General features: G+C 52.9%; 1 protein-coding gene across 1 annotated transcript in view; it reads left to right on the top strand.

The window, feature by feature from the left end:
• ubr3 (ubiquitin protein ligase E3 component n-recognin 3) overlaps positions 1–24,242 on the top strand; it is a 41,562-nt gene that overhangs the window by 588 nt on the left and 16,732 nt on the right. The window contains exons 2-30 of the mRNA XM_047046899.1: positions 629–768; positions 970–1,122; positions 1,318–1,533; positions 1,657–1,697; positions 1,842–1,908; positions 1,992–2,122; positions 2,400–2,628; positions 3,086–3,265; positions 4,111–4,244; positions 4,412–4,498; positions 4,613–4,678; positions 4,848–4,937; positions 5,025–5,153; positions 5,394–5,446; positions 5,532–5,665; positions 5,843–5,928; positions 6,328–6,469; positions 9,984–10,080; positions 11,149–11,290; positions 11,381–11,485; positions 11,945–12,115; positions 12,510–12,542; positions 13,482–13,927; positions 15,409–15,497; positions 18,531–18,680; positions 19,630–19,763; positions 21,171–21,281; positions 21,396–21,611; positions 22,307–22,443. Coding sequence (XP_046902855.1) covers positions 629–768; positions 970–1,122; positions 1,318–1,533; positions 1,657–1,697; positions 1,842–1,908; positions 1,992–2,122; positions 2,400–2,628; positions 3,086–3,265; positions 4,111–4,244; positions 4,412–4,498; positions 4,613–4,678; positions 4,848–4,937; positions 5,025–5,153; positions 5,394–5,446; positions 5,532–5,665; positions 5,843–5,928; positions 6,328–6,469; positions 9,984–10,080; positions 11,149–11,290; positions 11,381–11,485; positions 11,945–12,115; positions 12,510–12,542; positions 13,482–13,927; positions 15,409–15,497; positions 18,531–18,680; positions 19,630–19,763; positions 21,171–21,281; positions 21,396–21,611; positions 22,307–22,443 — 3,909 coding nt within the window. The remainder of the gene's footprint in view (positions 1–628; positions 769–969; positions 1,123–1,317; positions 1,534–1,656; positions 1,698–1,841; positions 1,909–1,991; positions 2,123–2,399; positions 2,629–3,085; positions 3,266–4,110; positions 4,245–4,411; positions 4,499–4,612; positions 4,679–4,847; positions 4,938–5,024; positions 5,154–5,393; positions 5,447–5,531; positions 5,666–5,842; positions 5,929–6,327; positions 6,470–9,983; positions 10,081–11,148; positions 11,291–11,380; positions 11,486–11,944; positions 12,116–12,509; positions 12,543–13,481; positions 13,928–15,408; positions 15,498–18,530; positions 18,681–19,629; positions 19,764–21,170; positions 21,282–21,395; positions 21,612–22,306; positions 22,444–24,242) is intronic.

Here is a 24,242-nt window from a genome sequence, read left to right as displayed (position 1 = left end):
CTAAGCTAACTTACCTAATAACAATACAACAAGCTAAGTAATGAGCCACAAACTTTTTGCAGCGTTCTTGTAACGTAAGTTGGCATATATAGGAGCATGTGTCAATCTGTTTAGCCAACGTGTGAGTTATTTACAATCCCTGAAACAGTACCGTTTGACAGGTCCTGGCTAGCTAGCCAGTTAGCCTATCCGCAGTAATTAGCAAGGCTAGCAATCATTTTGATCTAGCTAGGTATTCATACACAAACAAAAACTCTAGTTGTTAATGCATATTACAGTCAATGTTTGTATGCTTGCAGTTGTTGGGTTTATCGTTAAACAAATGCTGAGGTCAGGTGGCTTATACCATGAATGACCACAATTATTGCTTAGAGCTCGTATAGGCACCTAGGGGTTGGAAGCACGCTCCGGTCTAACAGATCAGTTAACTATACAACGCACCAAATTTATTCTATGGGAGTTACCCATTCTGTAGCCTGATCAAAGATATTGGCCTGGACCTCATAGCAATCCAATGTATGAATATGTTTTTTTTGTTTTTGTGAGATTTTAAATGCTCTACCATAACATCATTTTAAAGTGTTGGTTTGAACTGACAAATGGGGATCTGTCTGCTGTTTCCTGGCAGGTTTTGCAGAAGGCATCGGTTAAGAACAGGGGAGAATGTTCCGTCGGTGCCACGTGACTTACTTCTCATGTCAGAGACGGTCCTTCCCAGGTTCATCATATGTATCCTACAGTACCTACGGGATGGATACACTGAACCAGGTGACTGAATGACTGTTCAACAACTAACCTCCACAGGATGTCTGTAAGCCCCTGTCACCCAGCAATGTGCAGCAGAGTCATCATACAGGAAAGCTGTTTGGTTGTTGAGATGTGGTTTGCGTAACTTGGTTTCTTTGAGGTCACCCTGTTTGTTTACCACATCAGAGTCCCTACATCGTATCTCTTATCCTGCTGTTGCAGACACATCAGTGGAGAGGGATCTGCAGAAGGTCTTACAGCAGCTGGAGCCACAGATCTCCTTCCTGGAAGACCTGACGAAGATGGGTGGGGCCATGAGGACGGTGTTGACAAAGATCTTAACCAATCAGCAAACATTCAAGGACTTGAGCATGGGTACGCATTTAACATTTACACCTGTGATTGGCTCAGGATACTGTTCCACTGTTCGTTGTAGGACTTGCTACAGTTTTTGTGTCCAACAGGTCCTGTTTCATGTCCATGTGATGACTGGCCATTATTCTTAAGGTTGTTAAGTCTGTCTGTTGGTTAAACAAATATCCAGCAAGTTTCTTTTCCTATTCTTTTAAGGTCAAGAAGAGAATGTTTATGCTAAAAATAACTATGAGAAGTACCTGTCGGCTCTGAAGAACTCAGGCCTGGTGTCTTCAGAGGAGAAGGCTGGGGCCGGGGCCGGGGTCCAGGCTGGGGCAGCAGAACCTCCCCCAGGAGCCGAGGCTGGGGCTGGGGCAGAGGCCGGGGCTGGGGCTGGGGCAGAGGCCGGGGCTGGGGCTCTGGGGCTCCTAGGTACAGTAGTGTCTTTACACACAGGGTAGACATGAGCAGAATGGATCTGTGAAAACAGCATCGTTATTGGATTTGTTATGGGATTGAGGGGCTAAGTGTTGTTCCTATTTCTTCCCCTCATAGGGGCCACAGCACCAGCTAGCCCCGATGACTCGAATAAAGAGGTATGCGTACTGTACACAAGCATTTTTTCTTAGTTGAACATTTCTCCAAATGTAAAAGCAGTAGAGTAACGGGTCATGTGGCTGCCCTAGATGTATATCCAGCAGTAAAGTTGCTGATGAGTGTCTCTGTTTGTCTGTTGAAAGGAGGATCAAGATGGCGGGCAGTGTGTTGGTCAGAGGAAGAGGGTGAAACTGAGCAGTACCACCAAAGGTAGGCTGAGGCTGCTGCCATAGACCTTCACTGGTATCTTTAGTGAGTCGTTGTACTAATATGTTTTTCATTGTTGTCCAAAGATCCATCCATAATGGACTCTCTAAAACACAAATGCTTTTTGGAGGAGTTACTGTTTTGGACAATCAAGTATGAGTTTCCACAGAAGATGGTCACCTTCCTACTTAATATGCTGCCAGATCAAGACTACAAGGTGAGTTATTTTTTTTTAAAGGATTAAGATTTTTTTTTTAGATTTTTTTTTTAATTACCCGCCTAATTTTCTGATTGTCAGTATTGTAATATGTTTTACCTCAGTATTGTGGAACAATCCTGGAATGAATGAACGTTTAGATAACATCAACTCATCACATGCTATTTTTGACTGACATCGGTTAACGATTTCTTAAGCAACCACATTTTGCGGCAGGCGGAAGCTTTGTTTCTAGCGGTCAGTTGGTCACATTACCCCCATCCTTTTGTCTTTTTAGATCACCTTTACGAAAACATTTGTTCAACATTACGCATTCATTATGAAAACCCTGATGAAGAGCCATGAGTCCGACACCATGTCCAATCGGATCGTCCACATCAGTGTCCAGCTGTTCAGTAACGAGGAGCTGGCGCGTCATGTGACTGAGGAGTGCCAGCTGCTGGACATCATGGTCACTGTGCTCCTGTACATGATGGAGAGCTGCCTTATCAAAAGTGAACTTCAAGGTTAGCTGTGTTGAAATGTTTCAGTAGGTTTTCAGGATGTTAAATGTGGGATGAGGCTGTTAATGGTTTTGTTTGTCTGAGAATATTGTGACGTAAATCAAGGTTGTCGTTGCGGGATTTGTCTGTTAAAGGGAGTGTTTTGTTTGCTAGAGAAACACTGAATATTGATAGAAATCTAGTTTGATGTCATCTTATGATTCTGTCCTGTTGCCCATCGTCTCTCTCTCTCTCTCTCTCTTTCTCTTTCTCTTTCTCTTTCTCTTTCTCTTTCTCTTTCTCTTTCTCTTTCTCTTTCTCTTTCTCTGTCTCTGTCTCTGTCTCTGTCTCTGTCTCTGTCTCTGTCTCTGTCTCTCTCTTTCTCTCTCTGTCTCTCTCTCTCTGTCTCTCTCTGTCTCTCTCTCTCATACTCTCTGTCTCTCTCTGTCTCTCTCTCTCTGTGTCTCTCTCTCTCTCTCAGATGAAGAGAACAGTCGCCACGTGGTGGTGAACTGTGGAGAGGCTCTGCTGAAGAACAACACCTACTGGCCTTTAGTTAGCGACTTCATCAATATTCTCTCACACCAAAGTGTAGCAAAGAAGTTCCTGGAAGACCATTCCCTGCTCATGTTGTGGATGACATTTGTGTCCTTTTTTCAAGGTAAATGGAAATCCTTATTAAATGAAGTGTCTGAAGACATTTTGGTAGACATTTTGTTTTTGATATGACAGTGATTAACCCTTTCTCACTAGCATTGCTAACAACCAACCACCATACCTGTTAGTCAAGAATTGTTGTTGGGTGTTACTGCTGTGTTCAAGATGAGTCATGTCTTGAAAATGATTCATTGTTAGCAGATTATAACAGCTATGGGCGCCAATGTAATTGATATGATACAACTTCAGTGATTCTGTATCACTATTGATAATGTCGCTGATAAAGAACTGCAAGTCATGGCTGTAGGAGAGGACGTCTGAATATAAACCTCCAATATTGCATCACATTGTTATTCATTTTAATAGTAACCAAACTATTTGCTTGTGGAATGGATTTATTTTGTCATCCTCCTGCAAAATCCATATTTGGCACTCAGTTTTTCACTGTGATTTGGAACTTGCCGTATTACACCAACAGTGACACTAATAGAGAAGAATCAGACGTGACTCGCTGTCTCTGCATTAGCGGAGTGTTTTGCACCCGTCATGTGTGGTCAACCACGGCCCTAAAAATAGCTGTCAACCTCAAACACTGTGAAGAGTGTCCCCTTACTCAGACTAGGGGCAGAGTGCCCTCATGTCATCGTATGTGCCGTTAGCGCTTCCCTTGCTTACAAGGGATCCTCTCATGACAGATTTGAGCTGGCTTTCAAGAAACACGGTTAACAGGTTCGCACGTTTCTTAGTTTGACATTCCGAGGTAGCTCGTGTAAATAAAACCAAAAACCTAGCAACCAGACCTCTCCCAGAATGCAGTGTGGAGCCCTGAAACCTTCCTGTTCCCTCTAGGCATGAACTTGAATAAGCGGGAGTTGAATGAGCACGTGGAGTTTGAGTCCCAGACGTACTATGCAGCCTTTGCAGCTGAGCTGGAGGCCTGTGCCCAGCCCATGTGGGGCTTGTTAACACACTGCAAAGTCAAAGTAAGTCGGATCCCCTCCTCCCGTCACGTTCAGAGCTGGCGTGCTCACGTCCACACGGCATGTATACAGATACCACGTGGACATCACGCCGTGGGCTCTTGTTCTGTGTTGTCGGATTGTTTTGATTACTTCCAAACATTGGGTTCACTGTGTATGTGTGTGTGTAGGAGACGCAGGAATACACTAAAACAGTGGTACGCTACTGCTTGGAGACCCTGCAGATCTGGTTCGATGCCATCGGCTTTGTGGATGAGGTAGGTCTGAGATGAAGCCCATTTTAGGAAACGCACGTCTGGATCTGTGTTGACAAACAGCCCTCTTCCTCTTCCTCTCCTCTGACCTTTGACCTGTCGTCTCTCTCCTTCCAGCCGGCTCCAAACCAGGTGACCTTTCACCTTCCACTGCACCGCTACTATGCCATGTTCCTCAGCAAGGCAAGTCTGATGAAATGAGCTCTCTAGGAACAAGTCTGATGAAATTAGCTCTTTAGGAACAATATCACTCTGTGATGACCTTGCTCTGAATACACGACATGCTATCACACATCTGCCCCCTAAACGTGTCACGTTGACACGCGTGTCATCTGGTTCTCGTGCCCCGCAGGCAGTGAAGTGTCAGGGCCTGGACCTGGACAGCCTTCTTCCAGACCAGGAGATGCTGATGAAGATCATGGTCCATCCTCTTCAGATCCAGGTGCGGCGCTGGAGGCTTCAGGGCCCTGTCAGAGTCCGTTCCCCTGCCAGAGATGGAGCTTGACAGCGTGTTGTTTCCCCCCCCTAGGCCAGCCTGTCTGAGGTCCACAGCAACATGTGGGTGAGGAACGGCCTGCAGATCAAAGGACAGGCCATGACCTACGTCCAGTCGCATTTCTGCAACTCCATGATCGATCCAGACATGTATCTGCTCCAGGTAGATGAAACACCACCCTCTCACGGAGGCTAAAGCAGTGTACTATACTTCATCGTAACAACGATGAATTTCACGTTTATACTGCATCTTTCATACACCCAAGGATGCTTTCCAGAGGAGTCAAAGGTTTTATATATTTGAACGGTTGAAGATTTATATTGTATTTTTTTCCAACACGCCTCATTTTCCAATTGTCAGTATTGTAGTAACGTAGCCCAATGAAATGGCTTTTATTTCCAGGTTTGTGCATCAAGACTCGATCCAGACTACTTCATCTCCTCTGTATTCGAGAGGTACCACTTTTCTATTGACTTGACCTTGAAAAGTGTAACCTAACCTAAAGGCCCTGTCTGAAGCGTGACTCCTCCCCCTCCTCAGGTTCAAGGTGGTCGACCTGCTCACCATGGCGTCTCAGCACCAGAACGCTGTTCTGGACTCGGAGCAGGAGAGACCCATGCTGGAGGGGGCGCTGACCTTCCTGGTTATCCTATCCAGTCTCCGCATCCACCTCGGTACGTTCTAGAAGCATCTCTCTGTTAGAGAACAGAGAGTTTTCACAGGAGGGACTCGGCAGGGTGGGCGTGAATGAAATCACATTCGGAACAAAGCCACGTCACCCACCAGCTTGGTGATTCCCTTCTAAGCTGCTGTGTGTGTGTGTGTGATGACTGGGCCTCTCTTCTTCACAGGCATGGGAGATGATGAGATCCTCCAGGCAGAGATGGTTTCTCAGCTGTGTATGAACGACCGCACCCACAGTTCCCTGCTCGACCTCGTATCCTCCACCGCTTCCTGTCGCAAAGGAACACAGTCTCATTCACCTCTCATTCACAGCACGCCCTGGCCCCATCCAGGCATATCATTCACCTACAGCATGCCCTGGCCCCATCCAGGCATATCATTCACCTACAGCATGCCCTGGCCCCATCCAGGCATATCAGTCACCTACAGCATGCCCTGGCCCCATCCAGGCATATCAGTCATAAATATGTGTGTTTATATATACACACAATGATATCATGTATATATGTGGGAGATGTATATTAAGGTCAAACATATGTGTGTGTGTGCTAATTATGATTAGGTTTACTGTACAGACGTACAATTCCATTAGATACAACTTCATTCATCCCCGATGAGAAATGCCTGCGGTTCTCCTTAAGTACGCTGGCAGATTCCTGAGAATCCCAACCCCAAGAGTGGCATCGTCCCCAGCAGCTGCAGCTTCGAGGACATGCTGTCGGCCGTGGCGGACTTCAAAGCCCCCGTGTTTGAACCGGGGGGTTCCATGCAGCAGGGCATGTACACGCCTAAAGGTATGGAGCCCCCTTACAGCCCCTCCACACGCTGCCAGACAGGGCCTCAGTCCAGCCCCCCTTACAGCCCCTCCACACGCTGCCAGACAGGGCCTCAGTCCAGCCCCCTTACAGCCCCTCCACACGCTGCCAGACAGGGCCTCAGTCCAGCCCCCCTTACAGCCCCTCCACACGCTGCCAGACAGGGCCTCAGTCCAGCCCCCTTACAGCCCCTCCACGCGCTGCCAGACAGGGCCTCAGTCCAGCCCCCTTACAGCCCCTCCACACGCTGCCAGACAGGGCCTCAGTCCAGCCCCCCTACAGCCCCTCCACACGCTGCCAGACAGGGCCTCAGTCCAGCCCCCTTGCCAGACAGGGCCTCAGTCCAGCCCCCTTACAGCCCCTCCACACGCTGCCAGACAGGGCCTCAGTCCAGCCCCCTTACAGCCCCTCCACACGCTGCCAGACAGGGCCTCAGTCCAGCCCCCCTTACAGCCCCTCCACACGCTGCCAGACAGGGCCTCAGTCCAGCCCCCTTACAGCCCCTCCACACGCTGCCAGACAGGGCCTCAGTCCAGCCCCCTTACAGCCCCTCCACACGCTGCCAGACAGGGCCTCAGTCCAGCCCCCTTACAGCCCCTCCACACGCTGCCAGACAGGGCCTCAGTCCAGCCCCCTTACAGCCCCTCCACACGCTGCCAGACAGGGCCTCAGTCCAGCCCCCTTACAGCCCCTCCACACGCTGCCAGACAGGGCCTCAGTCCAGCCCCCTTACAGCCCCTCCACACGCTGCCAGACAGGGCCTCAGTCCAGCCCCCTTACAGCCCCTCCATACGCTGCCAGACAGGGCCTCAGTCCAGCCCCCTTACAGCCCCTCCATACGCTGCCAGACAGGGCCTCAGTCCAGCCCCCTTACAGCCCCTCCACATGCTGCCAGACAGGGCCTCAGTCCAGCCCCCTTACAGCCCCTCCACACGCTGCCAGACAGGGCCTCAGTCCAGCCCCCCTACAGCCCCTCCATACGCTGCCAGACAGGGCCTCAGTCCAGCCCCTCTACAGCCCCTCCACACGCTGCCAGACAGGGCCTCAGTCCAGCCCCCTTACAGCCCCTCCACACGCTGCCAGACAGGGCCTCAGTCCAGCCCCCCTACAGCCCCTCCATACGCTGCCAGACAGGGCCTCAGTCCAGCCCCCTTACAGCCCCTCCATACGCTGCCAGACAGGGCCTCAGTCCAGCCCCCTTACAGCCCCTCCACACGCTGCCAGACAGGGCCTCAGTCCAGCCCCCTTACAGCCCCTCCACACGCTGCCAGACAGGGCCTCAGTCCAGCCCCCCTACAGCCCCTCCATACGCTGCCAGACAGGGCCTCAGTCCAGCCCCCCTACAGCCCCTCCACGCTGCCAGACAGGGCCTCAGTCCAGCCCCCTTACAGCCCCTCCACACGCTGCCAGACAGGGCCTCAGTCCAGCCCCCTTACAGCCCCTCCATACGCTGCCAGACAGGGCCTCAGTCCAGCCCCCTTACAGCCCCTCCACACGCTGCCAGACAGGGCCTCAGTCCAGCCCCCTTACAGCCCCTCCACACGCTGCCAGACAGGGCCTCAGTCCAGCCCCCTTACAGCCCCTCCACACGCTGCCAGACAGGGCCTCAGTCCAGCCCCCTTACAGCCCCTCCACACGCTGCCAGACAGGGCCTCAGTCCAGCCCCCTTACAGCCCCTCCACACGCTGCCAGACAGGGCCTCAGTCCAGCCCCCTTACAGCCCCTCCACGCTGCCAGACAGGGCCTCAGTCCAGCCCCCTTACAGCCCCTCCACACGCTGCCAGACAGGGCCTCAGTCCAGCCCCCTTACAGCCCCTCCACACGCTGCCAGACAGGGCCTCAGTCCAGCCCCCTTACAGCCCCTCCACACGCTGCCAGACAGGGCCTCAGTCCAGCCCCCTTACAGCCCCTCCACACGCTGCCAGACAGGGCCTCAGTCCAGCCCCCTTACAGCCCCTCCACACGCTGCCAGACAGGGCCTCAGTCCAGCCCCCTTACAGCCCCTCCACACGCTGCCAGACAGGGCCTCAGTCCAGCCCCCTTACAGCCCCTCCACACGCTGCCAGACAGGGCCTCAGTCCAGCCCCCTTACAGCCCCTCCACACGCTGCCAGACAGGGCCTCAGTCCAGCCCCCCTACAGCCCCTCCATACGCTGCCAGACAGGGCCTCAGTCCAGCCCCCCTACAGCCCCTCCACGCTGCCAGACAGGGCCTCAGTCCAGCCCCTCTACAGCCCCTCCACACGCTGCCAGACAGGGCCTCAGTCCAGCCCCCCTACAGCCCCTCCATACGCTGCCAGACAGGGCCTCAGTCCAGCCCCCCTACAGCCCCTCCACGCTGCCAGACAGGGCCTCAGTCCAGCCCCTCTACAGCCCCTCCGCACGCTGCCAGACAGGGCCTCAGTCCAGCCCCCTTACAGCCCCTCCACACGCTGCCAGACAGGGCCTCAGTCCAGCCCCTCTACAGCCCCTCCACACGCTGCCAGACAGGGCCTCAGTCCAGATAAGCTTTGGTTTAGTCAACTTAGGTAAAGTAAGATTCGATACAAGTGATAAAAATGATACTTTGGATGCAGAAAGCTGTTTCGTAACCATCTTTCATGGTAACCGTACTGGATATGATAGAATTCTACTCGCTCTCGTTATGAACTAAAAACGATTCACCGCAAGCCTGGTGACGTGCGCTAGCTGTCCTTAACCTCATATCAGATCAACAGGTGAAGCACCTTGATGTCAGACAGAACTACTTTTGAATGCGCCTGCCCTCTTCTGTCTGGAGAGGGGAGCTCTGCTGCACAGTGGGCTGTCACACGAGGACCAATACTGGTGTTCCCGAGCTGCACGTCTCCCAGCACTGCAGCACACCTGTGGTGTCTGTTAGACTCCCTGCTGTGCTCCTGTTTGGAGGTAGTCCTGTCCTGCCAACCCTGTGTCTCTCTCTGTTACCCAGCATAGGACCAGGGTATCCAGACCCCAGGGTATGTCCAGTCTGTGGCTGTTGTGAGAAACAGTCTCCCTGTGATAGCAGAGAAGGATCTGCCTCATTAGCTTTGGTCCTCCTCATATCAGCCCTGTGATTGTGAAGCAGATTGAAGCGTACGAGAGGTCAGCCCCGTCTGGCCTCGGTCCAGTCTCAAATGGGTTCTAATTATAAAGACGGCATCGTGGTATTGGTCCACGGTTGCCGTGGTATTGTTCCACGTTCGCCGCGGCTCAGGCGGAGATGATGTGATTGTTGTGTGGGCGGGCGTGGGATAGAGACGTGTCGAAGCGTTGAGAATAATTGACTTGCACACAATTGGTTGTAGGAGGCAGCAAACTGTTTGTGTCATAGGGTCAGTGTGGGTGGATGTGTGTGGGGGGGGCGACTGGAGCTGTGTGCTGTACCTGCCACTTGGGGGCAGTATAACACCACGTTTTGAACTGGACGGATATCTTTTTGTTGTTGTGACTGATCAGCCAGGGTTACTAAGCAGATGTTTCCCCCCTGGCAGCGGAGGTGTGGGAGAAGGAGTTTGACCCCATCATGGTGATCCTCAGAACGGTCTACCGCCGGGACGTCCAGTCGGCCATGGACAGATACTCAGCATTGTAAGTCAACACGAAACCTCTTCTGGAGTGAATTCTTCTTGAAAATGGGTGCCGTGTAGCAGGGCCAGGACACATTTACAGACAGACTCACAGGAAACACATGAGTGGTCTTCATCAGGATCGAACTCTCTGTTCCTGTTCAGTCTAACTTGACTGTGTGTGTGTGTGTGTGTGTGTGTGTGTGTGGGCTGGAACGGCCCTGTTTGAACACCCTTGCCAAGCAGCATCGACATCCTCCTCTCCTGATGCTCCGAGTGGCTGTTCCCTCCTGATCCCCCCCCCCCCCTCCCCGCTCCAGGATAAGAAGGGTTGGCCCCATATGTTGGTTCCAATTAGTTGGCTGTCGAGGCAAAAATCTATAAATCAAGCCAGAGTGTAATAGAATTGAGGAAATCCTTCCTTGTAAGATGTAGTTTAGAAGCCAGAGAAGACAAACTTGTCTGTTGGGGTGAAGGAGATAGCAAGTGAGGTTAATTTCCTTAAGATCTCTGGGATAAGTGGGCAGGCTGGGGGGAATCAGAGATCACGCCCCAGCCTGCTCTGTCTCAGTGAAGTGGCAGTTTACTGGTGCTGGGAGATTACTTGCTTAATGGATTCTCTCTCTCTCTCTTTAATACGTTATCTTCAACTCAAACCAAAATAACGTTGCCGTTTCATCCCGTACGCCCCGTGTTAGAAACCCCCCTTGTTCTGGGAAGTGGAACGCAGCTGGATTGCTCTGACGTGGACGAAGCTTTAGCTCGACACACAAGCATGTTTCTCCTTGCCCCCCCCCCCCCACCCCCTCCATTCGTGCACTCTGTGATATCAGCCTTGTGTTACTCGTTCACACTGTTTGAATGTGATGGATTGCCTGTCAGGCTGGCCCCGTTTTGATGTGAGCACGCTCCTTTCATGGCTAATAGAGTGAGAGTCTGTCCAGACCACGGCCTGCTCTGCCGTGGAGACACTCTCTCCAGAGCGTTCAGCCTCACCCTTATCACCGGGTCGGCGTAGCGCGGATCCATGTGGCCCGCGCGTCTGATGCATTGATATGGAATGGGTGGGGTGTTCTTTCGTTCCCTCCAGTCTGAAGCAGTCCGGGATGCACACAGGCAACCCGTGGCCTCCCTACAAGGAGAGGACCCCCCTGCACCCCTGTTACAGAGGCCTGGCCAGACTGCTGCACTGCAAAACCCTTCACATCGTCATCTTCACCCTGCTCTACAAGGTGAGCCGCCTTAACGCCGCCTCTCATCCCGTCCTGCTGTGCAGCCAGACAGTCAGACGCTCTCTGATCACGGGTCTGGTTGGGGTTTAGATCTGGATGGACCACCAGAACATGTCGGAGCACGTCCTGTGCATGGTGCTGTACCTCATCGAGCTGGGACTGGACAACACGGTGCAGGAGGACAAGGAGGAGGAGGTGAACTGTGGGACAGTAGGGGGGTTATTTTTAGACAATGTGTCTTGAATATCTTGTTAAGTGAAGAAGTTTGAAATCTTGTTTGCGGTCATATCTCAGATGAAGCAAGGTTTTTAAGATGCTGTATTATTTGGTAAAGATGGATCATCTTGTGTCAAAGTAAAAGACTATTAGATTTAAGAACATTTATTAAAAGGCCTAAATATCACATTTCAAGAAATACCCATTTTTTTCTCTCGCAGTTTTATTTACTTATTTTAAGCCAAACATTTTTGAAGCGTCATTGTTCCCGGTGTGGTTCCTGTCGGGTGACGTTCTGTGTGTGTTTCCTATGTGTGTGTGTCCTGTGTGTGTGTGTCCTGCGTGTGTGTGTGTGTGTCCTGTGTGTGTCCTGTGTGTGTGTGTCCTGTGTGTGTGTGTGTCCTGTGTGTGTGTGTGTCCTGTGTGTGTGCGCTGCAGGAGCCCTGCATCGAGGAGCACTGCCACGACAGCTGGTTCCCCGGCACCAACCTGCTAACCAACCTGCACCACGTCATTAACTTTGTGAGGGTGCGGGTGCCCGAGACGGCCCCGGAGGTGAAGAGGGAGCCCCCCCCCAGCACCAGCGCAGAGGCCTCCACCTTCGGCCAGGTACGCTCTGCTCTGAGACCTGGAACACAGGGGGGACTGGAGTCCTAGAACACAGGGGGGAACTGTAGTCCTGCAACACAGGGGCAACTGGAGAAACCGCTGCGTATCTCTCCATGGAGGTTACAACATGTAGGGCTGGTTTCGCAGATGCATATTAAACCTGGTCTAGGACTAAACAAACAAGCCCAATGCAGTTTTCTATTGAAGTCGATGTTTTAGTCCTAGACTAAGACTTAATCTGTGTCTGAGAAAGCAGCCTGTTAAGTGCTTGTGGAAGGAGCAGTGCTCAGCATGACACCCCCGTGAAGAGGAGGGAATTATAGACGTAAGGTGGTTGTATGTTCTAGAAGTAGTCTTCCTGTGCAGATCGTTTTGGTTGCTTTTCGTCCCACAGAGCTCCAGACGGCTGACGGGGAACTGGAGAGAGGTAGCCTCTTGCATCTCAGTGTGCTGTCTCTTGTCCTCTAACCAGACATGGTCTGTGTTCACAGCCTCTGGTGGTGGTGTGCTCTGGAGGTCGCATCGGCCTCTCCAAATCATTGTTTTCCTTTTCCTCTGTGTGTGTGTGTTTTATATGCCCGTGTGTTTTACTATATAATTGTCGCTATATTGATACGACGGTGAAAGTCTCTCATGGTGTGTGTGTGTAGTGTGTGTGTTGTGTACACTGCTGTGCTCTGATGGTCTCTCTCCCCCCCCCCCCCCCTCCCTCAACGGCTGAAACTAATTCAGTGTATAATGTGAGCCTGGGTAAATGCTTTTTAACTGCACGTCCGTGTGATGGATGGAGCTGTGACTGGGCTGTATGATGTATGTTTATTTAACAGCGCCCTGGTTCCCGGGCTGGGTCAGGTCACTGCCATCCTTCAGAGACTTGTCTTGGGTTTGGGCAGGATGATTTGAAATGTCCTCCATGTGCATGAGCCAGCACTCTCAGGACAGGTGCTCGACAAGTCAGCTGGATTTGTATAATGGGAATTTAATTAGACTCTGATATGTGTGCTGTGCCTGTCTCAAACTGAAGGACTGGCATATTATTATCGTCAGAGTCAGGATGCATCAAGCTGGATGGGCTGTCAGTGAAGTTGTAATTTCACTAGATAGTGTGTGTGTGTGTGCGTAGGACCCACTAGCCCGTCCAGGTTCTTGTTTAGAGACAGGATTCAGATTAGGATGGGGGGAACAAGAAGGAAAGACGATGACTGGAGCAATTCCTCCTTGCTCGCTCCGTCTCTATGTGTCTACTAAACAGCCATTGTTTGTGAGATGATTTGGAGGTGGGTGCGTGTGCATGGTGTCCTTCCGCATGGTCCTGGACCTGCCCCGTGTGACATCACTTCCTGTGCCGTGTGTTGTTGTCGTGCAGAACCTGCGGGAGGCTCAGGTCTTCAGCCTGGTGGCGGAGCGCCGGAGGAAGTTCCAGGAGATCATCAACCGCAGCAGCACCGAGGCCAGCCAGTCGGCCCGGCCCAAGAGCTCATCCACCCGCTGGGTCCCGCCCGGCACCCCCCCGCAGCTGGTCACGGAGATCCTGGAGGTCCGCGAGAGCATGGTGTCCTTGCTCATCAAGCTGCACCAGAAGCTGTCGGCCAAGCAGAGCGCGCTGACGCCCACCTGGCTGGAGGACATGGACACGGGGCGCCACGCCCACGGGGACGGCATCACCGCCATCGAGCGCATCCTCACCAAGGCGGCGGCGCGCAGCCGCCAGAGCAGGCGCTGCATCCAGGAGATCTGCGGGAAGGTCTGCCCTCCGGTACCACCGAAGAAGAACAGCCCCTCCGACAAGAAGACCATGGACAAGGATGAGAGGTGAGGGGCTCGGTCTGGAGGAAGTGCCTTCACTACCTCCCTTATGGCCAGGATCTGTTTGTCAGTCAGTATACTGCACCTAAACACAGCCATTAAGAGTCGTGATCTCCTATTAGCTTATATTAATTGCCACAACGTGATATTTATTCATTGAATCCCTTCTTGTCCGAGGGCTCCTTCAGAGAAGGGTAGATTGTAAGGGTTTGGAGCCAAAGTGGTGTTAGTGCCGTGCTGGGCGGATATGACTTGTAGATCAGATGAAAGCTGTCAGAGAGATCCTTTCAGTGCCATAAAGAATCCAACTGCAATGACCCTGAGGTTGTGATTAGCAGAAACCCAGCTTGAGAGTAAAAGAAGGGTTGGCCTTTGGTTCACATCCCTCCTGATAGAGCTAGTACCGCTAGGGCGCCAAGCCCGTACCTTTTAGAATTCAGCATCAAACCAGCGCTCTCCTGCAGACTGGAGATTGTCAGTTTTCGCAATGAAGATGAATCCGATGTGATTTGGTGGTTCCTCCCCTCTCTAACGATGATGGACTGGGCTATGAGCGCTCCATGATGACCTATTTTTGAGGTTGACTCGACCTGCCGACAAAGTCAAAGACGGCATCCTTCCCTTACGTGAGCACTGCAGCCGTTACCACGGCAACCGCCCATAGCCAGCGAATAGCAGTGAAAGAACAGGGGGGTGCCGCCCCTTTCTCACAGCCAACTACGTGTGCCGCCTGCCCCTGCCCCCCCCCCCCAGGACTGTCAGGGTGTAAGCGCTGGGCTGTGGCCCTCCTGTCAGGGTGTGTTTCCCTCCTGTTATTAAGGGTCTCTATTTGCCGTCCGCCCCGCGCCCCTCCAGCCTGCACCGGCTGCTGTGTGAGCTGTTAGCAACGGCTAGCTAACACCCACATGTAACCTTGTGGAAGCTGTGGGACGCTTGGTTTGTGTGTCAGCAAGTGTACCTGTAGCCCTAGGAGGGGGGGCTATTCACTGAGACTGTTCTTAAACCCTCTAAATACGGTACACTGTAGACACTTCCCATGGAAGCTGTTGCTATGGCGATGATCTCCCCGTGGATAAGCACGATGCCGTGGTCATGCGGCAACGGTGTCCTCCAGAGCGCTCATGCGGCGGTAGGCCGTCAGGCACGGCTCGCTCCAGCGTGATTGGTCCTGTGATGCAGGCGGGCCGCGAGGACTGAGGAGCGCTAACGTGGACGTGTCCTAACGTGGGCGTGTCCTAACGTGGGCGGGTCCTAACGTGGGCGGGTCTTAACGTGGGCGGGTCCTAACGTGGGCGGGTCCTAACGTGGGCGGGTCCTAACGTGGGCGTGTCTTAATGTGGGTGGGTCCTAACGTGGGCGTGTCTTAATGTGGGTGGGTCCTAACGTGGGCGTGTCTTAATGTGGGCGGGTCCTAACGTGGGCGTGTCTTAATGTGGGCGTGTCCTAATGTGGGCGTGTCTTAATGTGGGCGTGTGTTTCCCTTCCAGACGGCAGCGGGCCCGGGAGAGGCAGCAGAAGCTGCTGGCTGAGTTTGCCTCCAGGCAGAAGAGCTTCATGGAGACGGCCATGGACGTGGGTAAGAACAGGCTGCAGCAGTCCGGCGCTATCACTCCTCATGACCCGCAGCTCAGCAGAGCTGCCTCTACTGCTAGCTGCTCAGGGCACGGGAGGCAGACACTAAACACATTGATTTGATCGTTTGTGTGCTACTTTTGGGTGGATTTTTACAAACTTTTTAGGCTAGATTAGATTTTAAAACCGTGTTACCACTCATAAACACAAAGTAAAACGACCCTCTATTCTGAGCGTCCTTGTGAGGACACTGTGCACCTGCTCTGCTGAGTCCCTGAAGGAGAGGAGGACACTGTGGGCTCTCAGACAGCCCTCAGTGCCCTGCCTGAGGGGGGCCAGGTGACTGCGGCCCTGCACTGGCCCGCTCCCAGGGGGCCGCTGGTTAGGAGACCTGAGAGGGCAGCGCTCCCTGGGGGCCCCGGGGGGCCGTCCTGGCTGAGGGCACAGTGGATCACAGCACTAATGGTGGCGCCGGGCTCCCAGGGGCCCCCCTGACACACTGTGGTTAGCAGATGAATAATGTTCCCTGTGATCCAGAGCTGCTGTGAGGCCCGGGGCCGGTGGGTACCGGTTAGCCCTGCATCTGTGGCCGTCCAGCAGGGCAGGTGATGCTCCTCAGAGAGAGAGAGAGAGAGAGAGAGAGAGAGAGAGAGGGAGAGAGAGAGGGAGAGAGAGAGAGGGAGAGAGGGAGAGGGGGAGAGAGGGGGAGAGGGGGAGAGGGGGGGAGGGGGGGAGGGGGGGAGGGGGAGGGGGAGGGGGAGGGGGAGGGGGAGGGGGAGGGGGAGGGGGAGGGGGAGGGGGGAGGGACCTGGCCCCTGCGGTATGTAGTCCCCGCCCCTCCCCCTTACAGATAGAATTACATTTACAGATTATATTCCAGGCTACTGAGTCAGTAAAATCTGCTATATTCCTGAGCTGGAAGATGCAGCTGAAATGTAGGGGTCCAAACGCACCATGCAGAGCGTTGTGTGTGTGTGACCCTGCACAGCGGTGTGTGTGTGAGCAGCCTCATCCGTCAGCACGTGTACCAGCTGACCTGCTGAAGCTTTTGCTACATTAGTGTTTCCATCTTATCAGTTTAAAGGATGGGCCCAGGTCTTTTGGCGAGCTACATTTGTTTCCCAGATTGAATCAAAGGTCATAGGGGATATAAATATTTGCTCTGGAATTTTAACAAGGCAGATTGGTCCGACTGCAGAAGCATCTGTTCAAACATGAATCTCTCCTGGGCTCTTTGGCTCCAGAGCTGAATGCTGTGTGGCAAAGCCAAGATAAGACCGTAAACAGGGTCTTGTGTTTCATGCACTAGGTTCTGCTCATGTCCCCTATTGAGTTGTTTTCTAGTGTGGCTTGCAGGTTAGGTCATGTGTCACTTGAGGGAGTCCTGTTGGAATGCTCGTATACCAGGAATGGGATGTGGGGGGTGTCATAATAGTTACAGAGCATTTATGGATTTGACTCATGTAAAGTAACAGATGTTGTGAGCATCTGCCTTAACCAGAAATGGCTTGGCTTTTTTCTCCCCCAGTGCTTGACAATGACTTTGAGGTTAATGTGTATACATAAATCATATTTCATATTATGCAAATGAGACAGACCCTCCGGTACGGCCAGTGTGGCATATAAAGGCACCTCAGACTCCCTGCGATTCCAAACACCAGTCGACAAAAAGCAATCAAAGTGTGTATTCACTGCAGGCGTCATCGCGTCGGTGTGATGAAGGAAAAACAGGAATGTCAGAAGTCCCTTATAGTAACAGTGGAGCCCTTGTCCCCTGTGCGTCCTCACACACACACACACACACACACACACACACTCACACACAGACGCACACACACACTCACACACACACGCACACACCTTACCCAGAGCGGCTGGGTACACTGATAGCCCAGGGCTAAAGCTCTTGCGTTGACATCTAACGCAAACGGTTTCCATTTCCACCAGAACACGACCACCTCTCTCGAGATCACGTTTGTCCCGAAAAAGCGATAAATCAATTCCAACAGAGGTTGACATTTTGCCACGATATTTACTGCTCAAATAGAACGCCGTCTTTAACATTCAAAACTAATTTCACATCAGTAATTAATTTCCGGCGATGTGTCAGTAAGCAGGGAACTGAGTTGCATTTCTCCTGTACATATTGATACAGCCAGGCTCTCCAAATCATTCTTTCTTTGCACCACTGAAAGGGGAGGGATTTTCTAGGAAAGCTAAGGCTGTCTAAGGCTTGAGTGCTTGTGAAACATGACAAAAGCAGGACAAGACCTTGTCCTGATAAAGGGACTATTTTACTGCTTTTAATAGCTACCCTTTGAACCCTTTCTTTATGAGACCATTTAGAAAAATCCCCCTTTTCCTAGCAGCCAGGCCAGACTGGGGCCCGTCATTCCACCACAGCTTGTCATCGAGCTGGTGTGAAGCAGGGAAGAACGACCTAATTGAGCATGGTGTTATTTCCCTGAGAGTGAGTGGATCTTGGAGCGACCGTGATCCTCTGGCTCTAATGGGGCTTCATGGCCTCAGCGTTTTAGCCTGCCCAGAGGAGCGCTTCACACAACATTACCGCCTAATGCTTCGGGGGGGGTTTCAGTTTTTCTAGATTTTTCTTTACACGTGGTTTGTCAAGCTCGTCTTCCTCTTCTGATGGGGTTTGTCCCCCAACTCCCGCTGGTTAGTTTTATCAACAGATCTGAAAGCCTGATCATTGTTTTGACTGTTTTCATACAGCTTTAGACAACAGTACACTCAAACCTGCAGAACTGTGCAAAAGTGTTACTCGCACCATTACAAATATTCTAAAGCAAGAATACATAAAGAAGTAATGAAATGAAAAATACGGAACTGTTCTCAACATTGCCCTTTTATACTGCCCCACAAATACAGAAGACAAAATTATAAAGAAAGAAATGAAGACACAATGTTTGTGTCAAAAACCTTGGCTGCGTAAGACATGTGCACAGTGCTGCATGTTGATGAACTGCTTCGTACGGACTGCAAAGTAAACCCCTGTTTCCTCTGTCTCCCCTGTTAGAATCTCCTGAGACTGAAGCAGCCATGGACCTGGGAGCGTCCGAGTTGATGGAGTCTGAGGTCCTGTACGACTGTGTGATCTGTGGCCAGAGCGGCCCCTCCACCGAGGAGAGGCCCACAGGCCTGGTGGTCCTGCTGCAGGCCTCCTCAGGTCAGGAACTACACTACCCACACTCCCCCGCGCTCCCTGACGCACCCCGATTAATGGGCTACACGGCCTGGCTTTGTTCACACCACCGTCCTGATTTGTAGTTCTGTTTTAAACAAGCAGCTAATGAAACAGCAGGAGGGGGAGTCAAACGAACAGGTCGTGTATTTCACAGATATGAGAATCTACTCCCCCTATCAGTGGTCCAGCCTATTAAACCAAAATAGTTATTCATGGAAGCTTAACTCCGCCATATTGGACGGCTCATCTTAATAGGCAGGTTAGCTGTTGTTTTAATTGGGTCATTCATCATTCATGTTGATCCCGGGTTGCGTTGCTCGAGAGCGGTTTGCTGCGTGGAGGTAATTTCCGTGCCGTGTTTGCGTACGGAGCAGTATCACTCACTGTCACGGAAATAAACGTTGTGTTTGATTAGCAATTAGTGGAGTAATAAGTCGTTTTCAGGCGCATTCCTCTCTTCAAGGTCAGGGAGTACACCTTATGTAGTCTACCACCTGTTGTTCCTGTCCCATCAAAAGACAATGTAAACAAGCGTAAGTGACAAATTTAAAGGTTCATTATTTCACGCTGTCACATTGCCCCCTCCCTCAGACGGTAGACCGGCGTAATCATTTTCAGCTGGGCGTTTCTCCAGAATGGTTTCACTGCCTCTGATTACGGCGACTGCGTTGCTGGAAATGAGCTGTCATTACCGCCTCCGATTCATCAGCCGTCTCTTTCCATTCGGACGTGGAATGGAAAAACATCTGTGTCGGATCGCCGGCAGGCCCCAGCCTGTCCTACGTTCCCGTCTCAGTCACTGTCCTTGATTTCTTTTATGTAAATATTATGCGTAAAGCTATAAATAGCGCGCCGGAGAGCTCGTTATTCATTGAGTAATGAGTGAGAGTGAAAGACGTTCCGTGTCCTGTGTTCTCTGATTGCTGTGTAGTGTTGGGGCACCGCTGCAGGGACGAGCAGGCGAAGAAGCTGCCCACCTGCGACCAGGAGCACATCTACCCTGCAGACACGTGCGGCGCGGCCCACGACGTCAGGCTCACCCTCATGCAGCGCTTCTTCAAAGATGTAGGTCTCTCTCTCTCTGTCTCTCTCTCTCTGACGCACTCCCACAACACGCCCACTCTGCCTGACTTTTTGTCCTTCAGTTTTTCCTGCCTCTCTCTCTCTCCCTTTTTTCCCTCTTTCTTTCTTTTCAATCTCGCTGTCTCTTTCACTCTGTTTTCTGCTTAGCCTTTCTCCCCCCCCCCTCCCCCCCCCCTCGTGTGTCTCCTCCCATTGTCATTGGCTTTGACCTGCCGAGTGAAAGGATCCATGTAGCACCCGAGCTAGCGTGTCCAACCCAGCCCTCTCCATCCCTAAGCCTCTTTCACACTCAGTCATGACAGACTGGGCTTCCAATCCTGTCTGCTGTCCCACATTGTCCTGACTGAGGTTCAGGTGAATCAGTCCTGCCAGCCCCCAGCCCCTGTCTCTGCTTGCTCCAGCAGAAAGGGATTAGGACTTGGAGGATTTACAGCTCCTAGCAAAGCCAAATGCCCTCTCCACCTCGACATGTCCCGTCCCAGCCCTCTCCACCTTGACATGTCCAGTCCCAGCCCTCTCCACCTCGACATGTCCAGTCCCAGCCCTCTCCACCTCGACATGTCCAGTCCCAGCCCTCTCCACCTCGACATGTCCAGTCCCAGCCCTCTCCACCTCGACATGTCCAGTCCCAGCCCTCTCCACCTCGACATGTCCCGTCCCAGCCCTCTCCACCTCGACATGTCCAGTCCCAGCCCTCTCCACCTCGACATGTCCAGTCCCAGCCCTCTCCACCTCGACATGTCCAGTCCCAGCCCTCTCCACCTCGACATGTCCAGTCCCAGCCCTCTCCACCTCGACATGTCCAGTCCCAGCCCTCTCCACCTCGACATGTCCCGTCCCAGCCCTCTCCACCTCGACATGTCCAGTCCCAGCCCTCTCCACCTCGACATGTCCAGTCCCAGCCCTCTCCACCTCGACATGTCCAGTCCCAGCCCTCTCCACCTCGACATGTCCAGTCCCAGCCCTCTCCACCTCGACATGTCCAGTCCCTGCCCTCTCCACCTCGACATGTCCCGTCCCAGCCCTCTCCACCTCGACATGTCCAGTCCCAGCCCTCTCCACCTCGACATGTCCAGTCCCAGCCCTCTCCACCTCGACATGTCCAGTCCCAGCCCTCTCCACCTCGACATGTCCAGTCCCAGCCCTCTCCACCTCGACATGTCCAGTCCCTGCCCTCTCCACCTCGACATGTCCAGTCCCAGCCCTCTCCACCTCGACATGTCCAGTCCCAGCCGTGAAGAGTTCAGTCAGCATTAGGAGAAGCCCAATCTCCCCTGCTGCCCCTCAGGGAGAAGCTGGACGTCTTTTGAGAGAGTGGCTGCCAGGGAGGGTTTTCTTGACCTGGCAACCCGTGGGTGGTGGTTAACGTGTCGTTCTCTTCGGTTTCAGAGTTCCTGCCTGCAGTCGGTGTCTATAGGCTGGGACGGAGGCGTGTACGTGCAGACCTGTGGACACACCCTGCACATAGACTGCCACAAGTCCTACATGGAGTCTCTGAGGGTGAGTCTGAGGGGAGGTTACATCCTAATGTGGTGACAACCTCTTCACCCAACCATCCCGCTTATTCCCGAATGCTCTGCGTGTGGACTGAGAGCCTTGGCTTTCTCCCCCCAGAACGACCAGGTGCTGCAGGGCTTCTCCGTGGACAAGGGCGAGTTCACCTGCCCGCTGTGCCGTCAGTTTGCCAACAGCGTGCTGCCGTGCCGTCCGGGGCGGGGCACAGAGGCCGGAGGCTGGCGGGCCCCCAGCAGCAAGACCACCAGCGTGCTGGTCAAGGAGGTGGAGGACCAGCAGGACACTCTGGGCCTTTTCCCAGTAAGCAGCCACACTGTAAGGCAGATACACCTTTACCCACTTCCTGCATACCTCACTTCTTGCATACCTCACTTCTTGCATACCTCAACTCTTGCATACATCACTTCCTGCATACCTCTTCCACTTTCCTAATCCCCATCTTTACTCACAGACAGACAGACTCAGGAAATCGGTGAAGGGTTCTAAATGACTCCAATCTGAGCTCATTTTTACCAACCGATATCTAACCATCTATCATCTCCTGATGACACTTTGCTGCGGTCATCTCTCATTTTGTCCCCTCAATGTGCTGACGCGCACTGCTAGCAGATTAGCCTAGCATCCTCCAGTCCCAAGTGTTGTGCTAGCAGATTAGCCCAGCATCCTCTAGTCCCAGGTGTTGTGCTAGCAGATTAGCCTAGCATCCATCAGTCCCAGGTGTTGTGCTAGCAGATTAGCCTAGCATCCTCCAGTCCCAGGTGTTGTGCTAGCAGATTAGCCTAGCATCCATCAGTCCCAGGTGTTGTGCTAGCAGATTAGCCTAGCATCCTCCAGTCCCAGGTGTTGTGCTAGCAGATTAGCCTAGCATCCTCCAGTCCTAGGTGTTGTGCTAGCAGATTAGCCTGGCATCCTCCAGTCCCAGGTGTTGTGCTAGCAGATTAGCCTAGCATCCTCCAGTCCCAGGTGTTGTTTGGATCCTGTGAAGCTTCATCGTAACGTTCTCCTCCTAGACGGAGTCGAATCTGAGCAAGGAGATGGAGTTGGTCATCAAGGACATCAAGAACACCACCCAGAAGAAGTACATGGACTACGGCAGAAACCCTGGCTCTCCTGACAACGACTTCCTGTTCATGTACTCCGTAGCAAGGTGAGTCACCACCGCCCGGCCCCTGGGACCACTCAGGATGACTCATGCACCCCTGGCACGGAGCCTACATCTCCATTTAGAACCGTCTCACGCCAACAGACTAAACGAGACGTTGTTTGTTTCTCTGTCTGGTCTCTGTGAACTACGGCTTTGTGTGTTTTAAGTGTCAGCGCGTGTGTGTGTGTGTGTGCCTGGCTAGCGCCTCTGTGCCTCTGAATGTTTGTTCCAGGCTGCTCTATGAGCGATGGTGTGGTCACTGTGGGTTATCTCTCTCAGTAAGCCTTGTCCCGGTGGCTAGTGACCCTCTACTCGTGTTCCCCACCCTCAGACAGGGAGGTCTCCTTCCCCCCTCCCCCTCCCCCCACACCCACTCCCTGGCTGGTGGCCCCGCTTGACGAAACCCTCTCCTTCAGATGCTACCATGCCGCCCCATTACTGTCCTCAGAAAACAGCCTGGTGGACCCACTTTAGTCATCTTCTTGTTTTGTTACTTTTCCATTGTGTAAACTTCTTAGCTTCCAGGGCGAACGCTTGAACAGGCTTTGGAAAAAATTCAATACAGATATTACCCAGTTTTGTTACCAATAGCGAGCGTATGGATTACTTGCCATTTTTTCCCTATTTCTTCAGAAAGTTTCTCAGGAGCTGTGAAGAGGGTTTTTTTCCCCCCTGATTGGCTTTCTTCATACCTCTGATTCCACTGCTATAGGAGCTGGAAGGCGGCTCTGGAAACTCTCTTCCCAGGCAGCATTAGCAGCCTTGTCAATTCAGCCTGCAGTAAAACGGTATTGACCCGGGCCCCGCCACCTCTCGTCAGGCCCTTTATTCACTCTTGACTGTATGGATTTATCGCTCCCAGTCCAACTGATTTTGAGCACCTCTTCTTCCCCAGAGTGCTTCTTCGCAGCTCTGCTCGCTCCCTTGTTGGGAGCCGAGCAAGCCCTCCTGAAGGAGGCGGTGCTCCTGATGGTGTACACCATGACACCAGCAGGCACTGTGCAGTCCTTCCACCCTCATGTGACAGGACGTGTGTAGGCAGCAGCTTCCTCACCCAGAGAAGTGCCCCAGAAGGCCTTCTGGTAGCCCTGGAGATCAGGTGCTTGTATTGAGCCTTAGCTAATACGGCCTTAGTCAGTTAGTAAGCCTTATTAACCCATGTTAATGTTAATAAGCATCTTATAAGGGCCTTATTACCTATTAACTAATGCTTATTATGAGCACCTGAATGTAATGTTGCCTGGCCATCCCTCCAACCTCCTCCTCCTCTCCGTCCCCCACCTGCTCCTCCTCTCCCTCCTGCTCCTCCTCTCCCTCCCCCTCCTGCTCCTCCTCTCCCTCCCCCACCTGCTCCTCCTCCCCCTCCTGCTCCTCCTCTCCCTCCCTCCCCCACCTGCTCCTCCTCTCCTCCCCCTCCCCCTCCTGCTCCTCCTCTCCCTCCACCACCTGCTCCTCCTCTCCCTCCACCACCTGCTCCTCCTCTCCCTCCCCCACCTGCTCCTCCTCTCCCTCCCCCTCCTGCTCCTCCTCTCCCTCCCCCACCTGCTCCTCCTCCCCCTCCTGCTCCTCCTCTCCCTCCCTCCCCCACCTGCTCCTCCTCTCCTCCCCCTCCCCCTCCTGCTCCTCCTCTCCCTCCACCACCTGCACCTCCTCTCCCTCCACCACCTGCTCCTCCTCTCCCTCCCCCTCCTGCTCCTCCTCCCCCTCCCCCTCCTGCTCCTCCTCTCCCTCCACCACCTGCTCCTCCTCTCCCTCCACCACCTGCAGACAGAGGTCCCCTTTCTGAGGGTCCGGCTGCCTGT

This window comes from Hypomesus transpacificus, chromosome 23 (genome assembly GCF_021917145.1).
Source record: "Hypomesus transpacificus isolate Combined female chromosome 23, fHypTra1, whole genome shotgun sequence".
Taxonomy (NCBI): domain Eukaryota; kingdom Metazoa; phylum Chordata; class Actinopteri; order Osmeriformes; family Osmeridae; genus Hypomesus; species Hypomesus transpacificus.
Note: the sequence above shows the minus strand (reverse complement) of the source record. Positions and strands in the feature narration are given on the sequence as shown.